Below are 15949 nucleotides of genomic sequence, written 5' to 3' on the forward strand. Positions count from 1 at the left end.
GCCCAACACACGTGGTATATCATGGGTCCTCTGACATATGGATATAAGGGATACTTATTAATTGAGGAAGAATCTTCTATTCATTCAACAACTACATATTAATACTTGCTAGGTGCCAGGTACTATTCTCCGCATTCTAGGGATAAAGTGGTGAATAAGACAAAGAAGTTCCCTCTTTCATGGAGCTCACATTCTACTGGCAGAGGTAGGCAGTCAACAAACAAACAATGGGAAGAAAATATCAGGTAGTAATAACCTCAAGGCAGAATATTAAAATGGGATGCAGTGCAAAGAGTGATGGAATAGATACTTGAGTTGTATGTAGAATTTCAGTTGAGAGCTAAGCCCGGGAAGAGGAATGAAGTTTTTGAGTAGAGAGAACAGCTAGTGCCACAGCACTAAGAGGCAGGGGAGCAAGCTTGGCGAAGAACAGAATAAAGGGAAATAGGGCCAAATTTATTGGGCAGGTGGGAGAAAAGGAGCTGGGGCGGGGCCTCAGCCTGCAGAGCTCTATAGACCACAGTAGGGCATCTGGGTTCTATTTCAAGGATAACGGGGAGGGTTTGTAACCAGGTTACATAACCTCGTTTTGGAAAGATCGTCACTTTGGTTGGTGTGTGAGATATGAACAATAGGGAGGTGGGGAAAGGATGGAATAGAGAGGAAGCAGGGACCTGATATAGTTGTCCCCCTTGGAAGTGATGGGTTTGAATTCAGGTAGTAGCAGTGGAATTGGAGAGAAAAGGCTGGAGTCACAGTCAGCTGTAACTTACGAGTTTTGGCGTTCGTTTTTGTAGTGAATGGGGAACTGAGATGGCGAGGAAGGAATGAGTCCTAGGTTTTTGCCTTAAGAAACTAGATAGATGATGGTACCAGTTATTGCAATGAGAATGCTAGATGAATGGATTAGAGGTGAGCAGGGGACATGGGTGGAACTCGAACACTCTCAGCAGCACTATTAGGTAGGTAAACACCACGTTTACAAATAAATGAATTGCAGCTTAGAAAGTAAGCATGCCCACAGGCCAACAAGAGGCAAATCCCAGAATTGAACTCCTTCACCAGATAAATCATGTGATTCTGAGACCATATCTTGGTAGCAAGGAAAGGTAATATTCCCCTTGTTCTTTGGAAAATGTGCTAAAATACTGGCTAAAATAACAGCTGTATCTCGAATGTCTATTATATACAAGACACAGCATCTATCTGATATAATTTTATAGCTAAGGAAACTGAGGCTCAGAGGCCCATGTAACTCGTCCAGGATTTCACAGCTAATAAACAGAAACAGTGAAATTTAAGACCAGGTTTTATGATTCCAGACTTCACTCCATTATCACAATGCTGCCACTGTACTATAATTTAACTTTAGAAAATATGATTCTTCTTATATGCACATTTGAGAGAAAGTAAGTGAACACGGTCTTTCATAAAGTGGTAAGAAAATTAAATTAAATAATATATACATATATATATATATACACGTATATACATATATATATATATATACGTGTATATATATACGTATATATATAATACAGGATCCAGATGTTGATTCTTGGGCAATCCACATTGATTATAAAAGTAACTAATGGTCTGAACAGCAATTCATTTTCAGCCAGGTACACAACATGCCATGAATTTTGTGGGATGGTTTTTATTTTCCTCAGATACACACCCACATCTACAGCTCCACAGCTCCATTAAGGTGTGCGTCTTCTTTATAAAATCCACCACCTCTAATTTGCACTTTATGTGAAACGCCCAGAGTGAGTTCTGAGGGCATTCGTAAAGGTGGCTTCACACACAGTAAAATGCACTGACTTGATTCACGTGATGGTTTCTTTACAGTTTTTAAGCCCTTTGGTAAACTCTCGTAAACACATTTTAGACATATGACTTTAAGGATGACAGAAGTCCCTAAGAGGGAAAAATGACGGGTCAGACACATGAATTAGATGTGCTAATCAGTGGTAGGCCGGCCATCGAGTGAAAGAGCCTCCATGAGTTGGAGAGACCTGGGCTTGACTCCTGACATTGCCTTGAATTTGTTTCGTTCCCTTTGGCTAGTTGAATATTCATGCAAAATTTGTAAGAGGAGGTAGTTTTAAAACATGTTTGTACATTTACCTCTTTAAAAGATGGAATTGGGTTTCCCTCCCTTTTAATGTGGACCAACCTGAGTGACTGTCTTCTAATAACTAGAATGCAGTAAAAGTAACAGGGCATGATGTCCAACGCTAGGTAATAAAATGCAATATAGCTTCTACCTGGCTCTCTGTCTCTTAGGACTTTGTCCATGAAAGCCAGCATTGTGTTATGAGAAAGTGAAGCAGCTACATGGAATGAATACATGTCCCATGGAGGTCCCAGCCACATGCCCAACTGAGGACCCCAGCCCAGACCCAGCACCCACTGAGTCAGTGAGCCTTCAGATGGCCCAGACCCAACCCCAGCCGCAGCCCCGGGGAATGTGGAGCAGAGCAGAGATGCACAGGTCCTGTTGGAGCCTGCCAAGCTGCTGCTTCCTGGGCAAAATGAATATTGCCACTGTTCTAAACCACTAAGTTTTGTGGCAGTCTGTTACGTAACAGTTGATGACCAGAACAGAAGATGAACTTTTGCCTTGGCTGCCTGGAGCCTCCTTTTATTATTTTCCTTCTCTGTGAGAACTTCCTTCTTTTTCTGTGTGTTATTTTGGAATGCAGATAGAGGTTAAAATCAGGGAGACATTTGTTTGAAAGCACTGTCTAGCCCTTGGTAGCTATCAGAGCCTCCCGCTCCATGGATAAAATGAGAATGGTAACACAAACTTCTAGGACCATTGAGAGGGTTCAATGGCACATGTCTGAAAGGCCTGGCAGAGGGAAGGAACTCAGTGGCTGAGAGACAATGTCATTAGCAGCAGTGGTGACATCAAAACGTATGCATGGTAGGAACCATGAGTTTCTTTCTAATCTCTTAATGTACATAAAGTAAAAATGCCAATTTATTAAAGAAGTTTAAAATACTGCCCTGGTATTGTGTTTTCCACATGTCATAACAGAGTTTTGTCTTTGATTAAGCTGCTTCTGTGACAAATTTTTTTTTTCAGTAGTATGGTAACGACGTGGTGAACTGAAAGGACAATGGACTCTGGGATCAGTTCTATCCTTATATTCTGTGTGTGTATAGGAAGGATGGAAAGAGGGAGTTTAGACAGGAAGAAGGGAGGGAAAGTGGGAAGAAGCGGGAAGGAGGAAGGGAGGGAGCAAGGAGGGATGGATAAAATAAATACAGGTATATGAGGGGGATGAGCTGTGGGGAACAAGGGTTTCAGGTCTCTGCCAGAGACCTCTAAGATCTGAATGTGTGGTGGGGGTAGGCCAGCAAAGTGATCTCAACTAGGTTCATTAGGACAGCAAGGATGAAAGCAGTGCCGGGAAGCAGAAGGGACCCAAGGTGGACTCGGCCTTCTGCTGACAGCACTGAGCTAGACTGTGGGGATCCGAGATGTATGAGACGTGGTTTCCTCTCTCAGGGAGCTCTTCGCTCTTTCTTGTTCACAGGAATAGGCAGTGACCTAAAACGTCTATGTGCTTAGCAAATTATGGCCACCTGGTAATGGCCTGTAAATGAACAGACATTACCTTTGGATTTGAAATGGGAAGAGAAAGAGCAGTGCCTTACTTAACTGCTCCTGTGAACTCCCTGAACACTTGTAATAAAATTCATAGTCTTAGGCTTTGTATGATTTCGTCTCTGCACACACCCAACCTCCTTTTCCTATCATGCTTGCTCCCTCCTCGCCCTCCACTAGCCACACTGGCCTCCTTGCTGTTGCCCAGCCTGGAATCCTCCGGCCCAGATTTCACAGGCCCCACACCCTCCCTTCCCCCAGGACTCTGGTGGCAGCGGCATGCCCTCTACTAGCTAAGGGGGTCTTTTCTATCACCTTACCTATCTTGTAAAATCGAACTCTACACCATGGTCACTCTTAGGCACCTTATTTTTCTTGACTTTTCTGCTTCACACTTTCCATGAACGGTTTCCGTGTGTGTACATGTATGTGTGTGCCTGCATGTGTGTATATGCATATGTGTGTGCATGTGTGTATGCACATGTGTATGCATGTGCATGTGTGTGTATGTGTGTGTGCATACATGTGTGTTTATTTTATTTATGTCATCCCTACTATAATGCTGTGGCAGGAATTCTGTTTTTTCAGTGTTTCACTCCCTTTGGCCAAAAAAGTATGTGGTACATAATGAATACTCAATAAATAATTATTGTGTGAAGAAAATGTAACAAGAAAATGTTAACTGATTTTGTTTGGTACAAATATTGGGGACAAAGAATTTTAAGTTTAGTAATCCCAGAGAACCTTGAAGTGTTATTTCTTTTCTATCAGTCATTTGACTTTTCATTAGTTTTGTGCACATCAAAAGTTGAATATCACAAATAGACATGAGGTTTATACACACAAGTACTTTAATAGATGTATTTGGAAATGCAGAGTATATGATGAGTACATATACCAATATATACCAATACATAATATGTCTTATATACCATATGCTCTATGGTATATAAATAGTGTGTATGTATACTCATACATACTATAGTGTATATTTATAGGGAGAGAGTCTAAACTACATGCCACATATTCATATACTTAGCCAGTTAAATAATATGCCCACTAAACTGTCATCAGTTAAGGGAAAAGAGGAAAATTGAGATTTTTAGAATACTTTAAAAGAAATACGATGTTATTACTTTTAATATCACTAGGTAACACAATTGACTGGAGGTGGAAACCACTCATGTGCCTGCGTGGAGAAATGAATGGGACTGACGTTGGCCTATTCCTGGTAGGGAATGGGGGCCTTGAAGTGTTAGCTCTCCTGAGGAAGGTCAACATTCCTCATGGCAAACTCATTTGCATGGCTGATTTGCTTGGCAAATGTTTTCTGTTCAGAACCAAAGCAAATTCCAGCCAGGGTCTCCAACAGCTATTAGGTTTCAAAGTCAGGGAGTCTGAATGGCCAGTGATTGCCTGTGTACCGGTATTGACTTCTTACCTCTGCCGTCGGGAGTTCACAGCTATGGGGGACGATGGTCACAGTCAGACTGTCACTGCACAGAGTGGCGAATGCAAAAAGGTGCCTCCACCTGATACTTACGCCCTACGAGTAAACACCAAGGAGGGGCTCCGGGTGCCATGGAGCAAAACTGGGGTAGGCAGAGCTTCAGTGCTTACTGCCAGCAGGGACTTGGGCTCTGGGCTCCCTCAGGGAATCGGCTTCCCATCCCTTTTCAAACTTGTCTTCCTTCCATGGCAGTAGTGGGCTATAGAGCAAACTGGCCATGTGATTAAACATCTTCCAGACTATGGCCTGAGTATTTCTTCTACTGTCTTCTGTGGTAGTGTTTCCTCAGCTGGGTTCTGTGTTACTGCATAGCCTCATAACCTGTTACCTTCAGGAAACCCACCTCAGGCAAAACTCCTGTGGAGGTGTTGACAGTGAGGAAAGGCCTGGGCTCAACAGGAACAACCGCTGTCCTTGAGGACAAGTGGGCCCCTGTTGGTGACAGGGTGCCTCTGAGCCTGGTGGGCTGCTAACCACTGTCACGCAAGGTGCTCTGAAGCACAGGGACAGAGACTCAGCATAAAGCTCGGGGTAGGAAGCAGCCAGAATCGTGAGTACAACTACAAAGTGCATGGGGACGACGAAGACACCTTTCAAAGGGACTCCAATGGCTTGGGATTCTGGCCCTTCTGAGAATGTCTAGTATAAACCTTCCGTTAAAGAGACAGATACCACATCCCACTGGCTGTCACTTACCAGCAGGTCGGGGAAGACTATCAGGGGAAACTGTCACAAAATGACAATGTCACGGTTCAATCACTAACTGACTGAAAAAGATACAGTGGCAGCAAGACCTGACCTTATCCTGCCTGTCTCCCGTCTCTGTCTCCCTGTGCTGCTGCTAGATGAGTGGCACCAAAGTCAGAGCCGAGAACAGACAAAATGAGTCTCTGGGGACGCAGTTATAGGGACACACAGGGCCACCATGTGAAGGGGGCATGGACCATGGAAGACGCTGCATCTAAGCGGGCGCACTGAACGTTCTGTGAAGGAATTTGCCCAGTTCAAGCCACCTGGCAAACCATGGCCTACACAGAGGTGGCTCTGGCTGTTTGTTTATCTCTTCATCTACATTTTCTTACAAAATAAGGACAATCACATAAAGTCATGTTTTCCCTGACTAGTCCATTTCCTTTCAACTTTTGACTCTAGGTGTATCAGAAACAGCATCTTGCTTTGATTTCAGGAGAAGCTGGGTTCAAAACCAGGTCTTCCCCTCCCCAGTTGTGTGTCCTTAGGCAAGCATCCTATGCTCTCTGAGGTCCTGTTTCCAGAAATGCCAGATGGAGATAATAACCCTTACTGTGCAGAACTACTGTGTGGATTAGAGGTAATGCTTGCACGGCAGCCCACACATATCTTCAAGTAGGATAAATACTGAGTCATTGGTGGCTATTTGTAGTGCAATTTACTTTTCTTTCATCTTGCCTTCTTTTATTTCTTCCCTCCATTACCTATCATGTATACTATGGGGGAGCATCTATAATAAGAAGACATCCTCCACATTCTCTTCTAATTGATTTGATTCCACTGTAGCCACAATTTATAATATTTTATAGCTTCTACTAACCCTGGTACCCAATAGTATCTGCCTCCAGTAAGCTTTGGGAATCGGCCTGCACATTTTTTTAATTGACAAAAAATATTTTTAATTTTCTTTGAGCCCCCTCTGCATTTATCAGATTGCCAACGTTGAAATAAGATGATAACACCTACTGCTGGAAAATGACACTCAATCCTACAGTGTTGTTGGGAGTATAATTGGTAAAACCAGGATACATTGTAGAAATCAATATGGCAAAACCTTAAAAATATGCACACTCTTTGCCCTGGCAATAGCACCCCAAGGAATTTACCCTAAGAATGTAATCAGTTTTGTTCACAAAAATCTACGGGCAAAAATGTTCTTGTAGCATTTGTAATAGTGAAAAACATGAGGATAATCTAAATGTCCAAAACAGGAGATTTGCTAATTTTGTGTATCCATTGTGATATAGCCATGTCATGGAAGGCTCTGTTGTTATTGAACATTTGGCATAAAGTCATATTTATTGATAAGGGAAGATACTTGTACATCGGACATGTCACGAACACATGGAGTAAAACAATATTACAGGGGGCTGCTTCAGCAGATAAGGGAGACACGGGCTCAGCTCTTCCAGGTCGGCGGGTACAGAAGTAGAAGATGGTCTCTGTCACTACCCGACTCCCCTTCTCTGCCTGGCCTTCCCTGTTGATAAGGGGTGGGTTTAATAATCAGGGAGATTAGGAAAACGTTCCTGCAGGTGTGTGCCTGCTGTGAACGGAATGTGTGTGTCCCTCCGCAATGCACCCTAACCCTCAGTGTGATGCTTTAGGAGGTGGAGTCTTCAGGAGGTAATTAGGTCGTGAGGGGGGAGCCCTCATGAATAGATCAGTGAATGTTTTCTCACTCTCTTTCCACAATGTGAGGAGATGAAGAAAAGTGAGCTGTGTGTGATCTGGAAGAGGTCCCTGACCAGGGGTCAGCCATACTGGCTCCCTAATCATGGAACACTCCTGACCTGTGAGAAATAAATTTCAGGTTTTTATGAGCCAGGCAGTCTGTGTTATTTTGTTTCAGGAGCCCCAGCTAAGTCAGTGCCCTGGGCACTGGCTCTGGGTGCGCATTATCTCCACCCCACGTCCATGAAATGAGCACACCTGAGTTGTGGTCCAGGTGCTCTGTCTCTGCACTAATAGGTGTGAGGCTGGGGCCATGTCTCTATGGGGCTGTGTGTCTGCAGCTCCACCTCATGCATGCAGGGCCACAACCACTGCAGGTGGAGGCTGAGAGGCACGGGGTCTTCTTGGTGACCGGTGCACACTGCGTTTTCCAGTCCCATTCACCAGGTGAAAACCAACAACTGTATGTACATACCCACTGTCCTTCATCTATCTCATGTGATTCATTGGAAACAAGTCTTAAGACCCTCAAACCTCAATATACATATACTATGTTCTCACTGTGTTTTTCTGAGAAAAATTCTGGAAGGATACACAGCTGGATGCAATATTCGTCTTCTCTGGGTGGCCAGATGATCTGCATGCATGAGTTATAATTATTATATATAGTTTCTGTTTACACTGTTTACATAGAAATAATGTGTTCCTTGAGCTTTTTTCCCATGAAAGCACAAGTTTTGGACCTTCCCTGCTGGGATGGAAGCTATGAGCAAGGAAAGAAAGACTGAACTAGTGTTTGTTGGACACCTACTCTGTACCAGGCATGGAACATGGAGCACAGACGGCATTTTTCATTCAGTCCTCTTATTATTAGTTCAAGATGTTCCTGTAAATTTTTCAGGTGGTGAAATTGGGGAAATTTATCAACCTATACAAAGTCACCTAACTAGTAAGAGGCATAGAGAGTTAAGACCGTAAGGTCTTACACTCAATATTACCTGATTCCAAATCTATGACCCTCCCACTCAAACATCCTTACAAAATTAAATACAATCATGTTAGAAAACAAACAAACAAACAAAAACACATACAAAGGCAATGGTGTAGCCAAACTGACAACACAGCACACATATACCAAATGAAGTCCCATAGTCAGAATGATCATATACCATTTTCCCTAAATCCCACCAAACCCAAACCTTAGAAAACTAAAAACAACACAGTGAAAAGAGGGTAAGTCGGTTTTTTAGATAAGCCTTCTGCAAATAGTGCTAAGAGTGACATGTGCAGGCTTGACAGCCAAGAGAGAAAGAAAATGAATAAATATAAACAGAATCTCCCAAGGCAGCACCACATGAGGATGCTGGGTAAAGAGGCACCAAACCTCAGATCTAATCAGCCCCGTGAGCAGGGCTGGATCCAAGGGGAGTACAGTAATTGATTTTCACAATGATGATCCTGAGTCATCAAGAAAAGGTTACATTTTATGTTCAGAATTATCTGTTTAAGAAGGCAAGGAAGCGTGTAATCCATTTGAGAGAGATTCTCATTTAAAATAGTTAAAAATTCTTTCAAAAGATTTTTGGTGCTTAAAGGGATAAGCAACAGTTATCTGGAAAATTTACTTATGTGGAACAAGGTCTTCCCTAAAAATCCTAGATTAGTGAGGCGGTGTGTTATATTTAGTGAGACATCTATCCCTTCTCCTTTTTTGACATTTCGTTGTCTAGTTTTCTCAAGTCATTCATAATCCCTAACTTCCAAGGACTGGATTGTAAGTTTCTTGAAGCAAAAGATTCTGTGACCCTTTCTTGGCCCTCCCATATCCCTGTAGTGCACAGCTTTTTTTTGGCCATGAAAAAATGATGAACTAATAATCACAAAAACTGACTGACTCCCAGGGCACGTATAAATTTTGACAAGTCCCACTTGACATTTTGCAAAATCCCTTTGCAGTTTTGGTAAGCAATCCTAGGTTTTTTTGTTGTTGTTTGTTTTGTTTTGGTTTGGTTTGGTTTTGCAAACATGTTAATAACTATATCAAACATTCACTTTAAAAAATAACCATAGGAAAAGATTAAAAAATAGGTTTAACCTATTTTTTTTTTCTAAAAGCAAACTTTATTTAAAAAAATAATTTCCCATTGAGACCTCCACTTTTCAGGTAACTAGTACTGTAGACACACAGCTGTCTCCCGGTCTGCCCTGTAGGCTTCATTGCCTAATGCCACCCCCTGTGCATTTTGTGCCCCAGACATGATTCATTGCTCTTTGGTGAATGTGCAAAGATCCTTGGGCTTTCTCATATGCTATTCCCTATGCCAGAAATGTCTCACCTCCACATTTGTTATGTCTAGCTCAAATGTTCTCTTTGAGTGCCATTGCTCTTAAGGAACCTTTTAATCTCACAACTGTTGCAGGATGGTGCTGTCATCACTTCCTTTTTAAAGATGAGAAGAATTTAAGAGGCTATGCACTCCCACTAGGTCATACCCTGGGTATCAGCGCCACGACTAGCTCATCACTAGTCCTCCTGGCAGTGTTTCTCTTCATTGCGCAGTGAACAACTATAGCTGCAGTGTCCTTGTGGGCACACACCCATCTCTTTAATATTCCAGGTTGTGGGACCCATGTGTCACCCTGTGGTTGCCCTTTGTGGCCCAGGCAGAATAGGAGCAAGGGTGAGCCTTACCAGGTGTGTTGAGCAGGCGGGACCTCCTGCAGTGGTAGGCCACTTCCTGCTCACAGTGCTCAGAGTTGTCAATCACTGCCTCCAGCTGCTCCAAGCTGCCCCCATAGTCCAAGGCCATGGAGTAGGGCTTCTCGGGGCTAGCACCCCTCACACGGGTCAGTTCTGTGTTGTTGTGCTGCACTGAAGTCCAGATCTTGTCCTCTGCCCAGAAAACACAACCCAAAGAAGGACAAGTCAGAAGGAAGGTCAAAAAAGAATCATGCTCAATAAAGCTGAAAAGTAAAGAGAGAATTGTGCAAGCAGTGCTACGAGTGGCGCAACATGTGATAATCAATCACCATCTGAGTACTCTACTCATGCAAAAAATTTGACCAGAGAATTTTTGTTCCTCATAGAGCTCCACCCAGAGTTAGTATGAAGGTTAATAATCTTAAGAGCTAAATTTGTAGAGCCCTTACTCCACAGCTTTTATGCTAATAATTTAATGCCTGTTAACACATTAAAATCAATATTACCTAAATCGAAAGACAGCTAATGCTGCTGTGACAGAAACAAGGGAAATGTGAGTGAGGAGACTTAGGCAGCTGACCCCGGATTACACAGGTAGTGACTAAGCAAGAACTGGCACCCAGGATGTCCATCCTCCGAAGCTGTGTTTCTAGCTATTAACACAACCTCCTTCACAAGAGAAACACTAGCATCGATGATGCTCTCAGAGAACCATAATTTTCATGTGCAAATTAAGACATACACAAAGAAAGTATCCATAAAATACACACACATCATTCACAAGGATGGGATTGGGCGCTTTCTACTGTACTGCAAAGCATTTCATTGCACTTTTTTAAATTATGTATTCTCCATGTCAACTCTAGTTGCCAAAAATACTTGTGGAGGCTTACAGTAAAAGAACACAGAGACGAAGGCCTTTAAATCAGGGATGGAGAACATATTTTGCCTACCACAGGTAAGAATGGAAGGCAAGGAGAGAGAAGAGGAATTTGAGTTTTAGAGACTGAGAGATCTATATCTGAAACCTATTTCTGCCAACAACAAGCTTGGACAAGTCACTTCACTTTTCTGGAGCTCAGTTTTATCATCAGTAAAAAAAAAAAAAAAAAAAAAAAAGACAGCTAATACTGTGGCCAGGCTGTTAACGTAGAATAACAACCAAAAATATGAAGTTGCAAGATTCTCTCTGGGAAGCATCAGACATTCTGTAATAATAACCTAGGATAAAACATTTACTGCAATTGGACAGAGGATTTAATTCTGAACATGCTCACAAATAAAGTCAAGAGGAAGTAGGAAGTCATAAAGAGATTTGTCATCTGCGATTCTTTACCACATACTGACATTATTACTCTCCCTAGAGTCTCAGGACTGCAAAAGAACCCACCATAGACATCATGTGGTCTCTTCCTGCCTCACTTCTCAGCCTTATAAATGAGGAAACCGGGGTCTAGGAAGTAAAGAAATGGAGCATCTACTAGACAAAAATGATGAGCACACACACTAGAACTAGTCACCATTATTAATTGGTACTACTACGAAGCAGGACCATGCTTGTTGGTATGATTTAGCTGAAAAAGAACTGGCAATCATATGATTTGGGGAAAGTAACTTCATTGCCTTGCACTTCAGTGTCAAGATAGTAGAAGGAAGAAAAAGAGAAAGAGAGTTTGGTTTCAATTATCTCTAAAGTATGTGCCAACTCTAAAAAAGGACACATTTCTGGCAGCATAAAATTAAACTGTTCTCAAACATTATGATTCATTTTAAGACTGTTTCCTAAAACCAGCCACTAATAGCCCACATGTCTTCAATGTTTAACTGAGGCAGCGTTACATTTTCTGTAAATTCTAAAAAAACAAATCAAAATGAAGGTTATTGGATTTTGACTCTGAAAGTAAAATAGGACATGATTCATATTAGTAAAAATAATAATGTTACACAAATAATTAACCCCCGAACTCCAAAAATGTTTGTGTTAATATAGACCAAAATCACCAAAAAAAGCAATTACTCAATAATGCAATGTTATAGGAGATCCAAAATGGTGGAGTAGATAAACACCATTCCGTGAACACATTAAAATTACAACTAAATTATAGAATGATCAACCTGAAGAATCATCTGAACTCTAGTCAAACAGAAGTACTGTAACTAAGGATATAAAGAAGAAGCCATATAGAGACTAGTAGGAGGGGCAGAGATGCCAAACGGGCCCCAACCTGCATGTGCAGTTGAGAATCAGGAAGGATATCTTGCCTGCGCAGCTTCCCCAGAGGAGCAAGGCACACAGCCAAAACCAATTTTCCCAGCCCGGAGAACTGATGCTAGGAAGAGGAGCTCCCACAAAATGTCTGTGAAAAACACTCAGAATTCCAACCATCTTGGTGGGGCAGAAGTCTGTAGGTACCAAGGTGTTCTCTTAAATGGCCCAAGGACAGACTCTCTCACTCGCAGGCACTCACCTTGGGCTCTAGCAGAGGGACAGTAACTCAGGAGGTGTCAAAGACATATGGGAAGTAGACAGAGATATCTGAGTTTGTATGGAGGGCTGGAGCATAGTTGCCATTTTCACTGTGTGGTGTCCTTCTCCCATGCAGCTGGCAGGCAGGCACCATCTTTCCTGTGTTGTGACCACCTCCACAGGCCAAATCTGAATCTGATTGGCCCAGTGAGCTTGGTTGCTCCACCCTGCTGCCTCACTGAGACCCCACCTCATCCAACTGGCATACTACACAAGGCAATCACATGTGTCTGAACCTTACGGGAGCTGGCTGCTGGTAGTAGAAGTCGGGGTGTCCGGGCTTTTTTCAGAGCTACCCCAGATCCAGTACTGGTGGCAGTCATTCTTGGTTCACAGAATGGCCTTTCCCACGTATCTCAAGGGTTAGTACAGGCAGCAAACAACTACAAATTGCTTTGTAACTCCTACCAGGTACTCCCCTGTGGGACACAGGCAGTAGCTAACTAGGACCTGCACCGGAGCCCCTTGCAAGAGACCCCAGAACCAATATACTTGGAGGTTGGCTTCAGACCACATCAGAACACTGCCCAACTAGCCCCACAAGTGGCACACCCAAAGGGTGGTCTCAACAGGCACCAGAGCCGGCTGGGTTGAATCCCACTCAGTGGGGTAAGTCCCACACACAGCAGCCTGTAAGCTGTGGACATGGCTAAATGCCACAACCAATCAACCGGAAGGTCAATCCCACCCACTAACATAACAATAACAATTAAAGCTCAATTATAACATGAGGACACACATAACCCATTCATGGGATACACCTGGAGGTCCCAGCACAGGTGACCCGGGAAACTGTGCCTCTGGGCCCCACAAGGCACCTACTATATAAGACCACTTGGCCAAGACTGGGAGACATAGCAACCCTACCTAATACATAGGAACAAACACAGATAGGCAGCCAAACCAAGGAAAAAAAGAAATACATCCCAAATGAAAGAACAGGAGAAAACTACAGAAAAAAACCTAAAAAAATTAAAAAAATAAATAAAATGAAGGCAAGTAACCTACCAGAGACAGAGTTGAAAACAATGGTTATAAGGATGCTCAAGGAGTTTAATGAGAACTTCAACAAAGAGATATCAAACATAGAAAAAGACATAGAAACCATAAAGAAGAACCAGTCAGAGTGAAGAATACAATAATGGAAATGAAGAATGCACTAGAAGGAAATCACCAGCAGACTAGATGCAGCAGAGACTCAAATCAGCAATTTGGAAGACAAGGTAGCATAATAAACCCGATCAGAAAAGCAAAAGAAAAAGGAATCCCCAAAAAATGAAGATAGTTTAAGAGACAACATCTGGCACAACATCAAGCATAACAACATTCAGATATAGCGGTACCAGAAGGAGAAGTGACAAAGCAAGGATTGAGAACCTATTTGAAGAAATAATGACTAAGAACTTCCCTAACCTGGCCAAGGAACTAAACATACAATTTTAGAAAGCACAGAGTCCCAAACAAGATGAACCCAAAAAGGCTGACATCAAGACACATTATAATTAGAATGGCAAAGTTTAAAGACAAAGAGAGAATCCTAAAAGAAGTAAGGGAAAGGCAACTAGTACTTAAATAAGGGAGTTCCCATGAGATTGTCAACTGATTTCTCAACAGCAACTATACAGGCCAAAAGGGATTAGCACATAATATTCAACGTGATGAAAAGTAGGGAACTACAACCAATATTACTCTACCCAGCAAAGCTATCATTTAGAATCGAAGGACAGATAAAGAACTTACCAGACAAGAAAAAGCTAAAGGATTCCACTACCAAACCAGTATTACAAAAAATGTTAGAGGGACTTCTTTAAGATAGAGGAAAAAATCAAAATTATGAATAATAAAATGCAAAAGCTATATATCTACCAACAATTACTTTCAATGTAAACGGATTAAATTTCCCATTCAAATGACATAGGAAGACTGAATGGATAAGAAAACAAAACCCTTACAAATGCTGCTTACAAGAGACTCACTTCAGGTTGAAAGATACACACAGGCAGGAAGTAAAGGGATGGAAAAAGATATTTCATGAAAATGCAAATGAAAAAAATAAAACAAAAAAAGCTGGGGTAGCAATACTTACATTTGACACCATCAACTTTAAAACAAAGTCTATAACAAGAGACAAAAGAGGGACCCACTAATCCCACTGCAAGGTATTTATTTGATGAAACCGAAATGCTACTTCAGGGGGACCTGTGCATCCATATGATCATTGCAGCATTGTTTACAATGGCCAAGATGTGGAGGCAGCTTGGTGTCTGTCCATGGAAGAATGGATAAAGAGGAGGTGGTACATATATACAACGGAATATTGCTTGGCCATAGATGGAATGGGTTCCTTCCATCAGTGGTGGCATGGATGGACCTGGAAGGTATTGTGCTGAGTGGAGTATGTCAGACAGAGAAAGACAAATGCAAAGTGATTTCACTTATATGTGGAATCTAAAGAATAACATAAACAAACAAACTCACAGATACAGAGAACATATTGATTGTTGCCAGATGGGAGGGGGTTGGGAGTGAGTGAAAAAGGGGAAGGGCTTAAGAAGTACAAATTGGTTGTTACAAAGTCGTCATGGGGATGTAGGGTGTAGCATAAGGAATATAGTCAATTACATTGTAATAACTATGCATGGTGTCATATTGGCATAGCTTTGTTGGTGTAATAGATGAGAAGGAGTTGGGGGAGGGTGAAAAAGGCGAAGGCATTAAGAAGTATAAACTGGTAGTTACAAAATAGTCATGGGGAAGTTAAATAAAGCATAAGAAATATAGTCAATGATATGGTAATAACAATGTATAGTGCCAGGTGGGTACTAGACTAGTCAGGGGGATCATCTCTTAAATTATACAAATGTCTAACCACTACGCTTTCTTATCTGAAATTAATATAAAATAACATTGAATGTCAACTGTAACTGAAAAATTATAAAGGGGGAGGAAAATGAAGGGGAATAAGAAGTCCTAATTTCCAGGTAAAAATCAAATAAGTCATGGGAAGTAATATACAGCATAGGGAATACTCAAAATATTGTGATAATGTGGTACTGTGTCAGATGGTTGCTGGACTTATCATGGTCTATAAATGTTGAATAACTATTTTGTATACCTGAAACTAATATAATATTGTATGTTAGCTATATTTTAATAAAAAATTCTTTT

The 15949-nt window shown here is 41.8% G+C and overlaps 1 protein-coding gene across 4 annotated transcripts in view; it reads right to left on the minus strand.

The window, feature by feature from the left end:
• The window catches only part of CNTNAP5 (contactin associated protein family member 5), a 769018-nt gene that overhangs the window by 212883 nt on the left and 540186 nt on the right, over nt 1-15949 (minus strand). For all 4 annotated transcript variants that reach the window (XM_033111359.1, XM_033111357.1, XM_033111358.1 and 1 more), the window contains exon 13: nt 10246-10446. In XM_033111359.1, coding sequence (XP_032967250.1) covers nt 10246-10446 — 201 coding nt within the window. The remainder of the gene's footprint in view (nt 1-10245; nt 10447-15949) is intronic.

Source organism: Rhinolophus ferrumequinum, chromosome 8 (genome assembly GCF_004115265.2).
Source record: "Rhinolophus ferrumequinum isolate MPI-CBG mRhiFer1 chromosome 8, mRhiFer1_v1.p, whole genome shotgun sequence".
NCBI lineage: Eukaryota > Metazoa > Chordata > Mammalia > Chiroptera > Rhinolophidae > Rhinolophus > Rhinolophus ferrumequinum.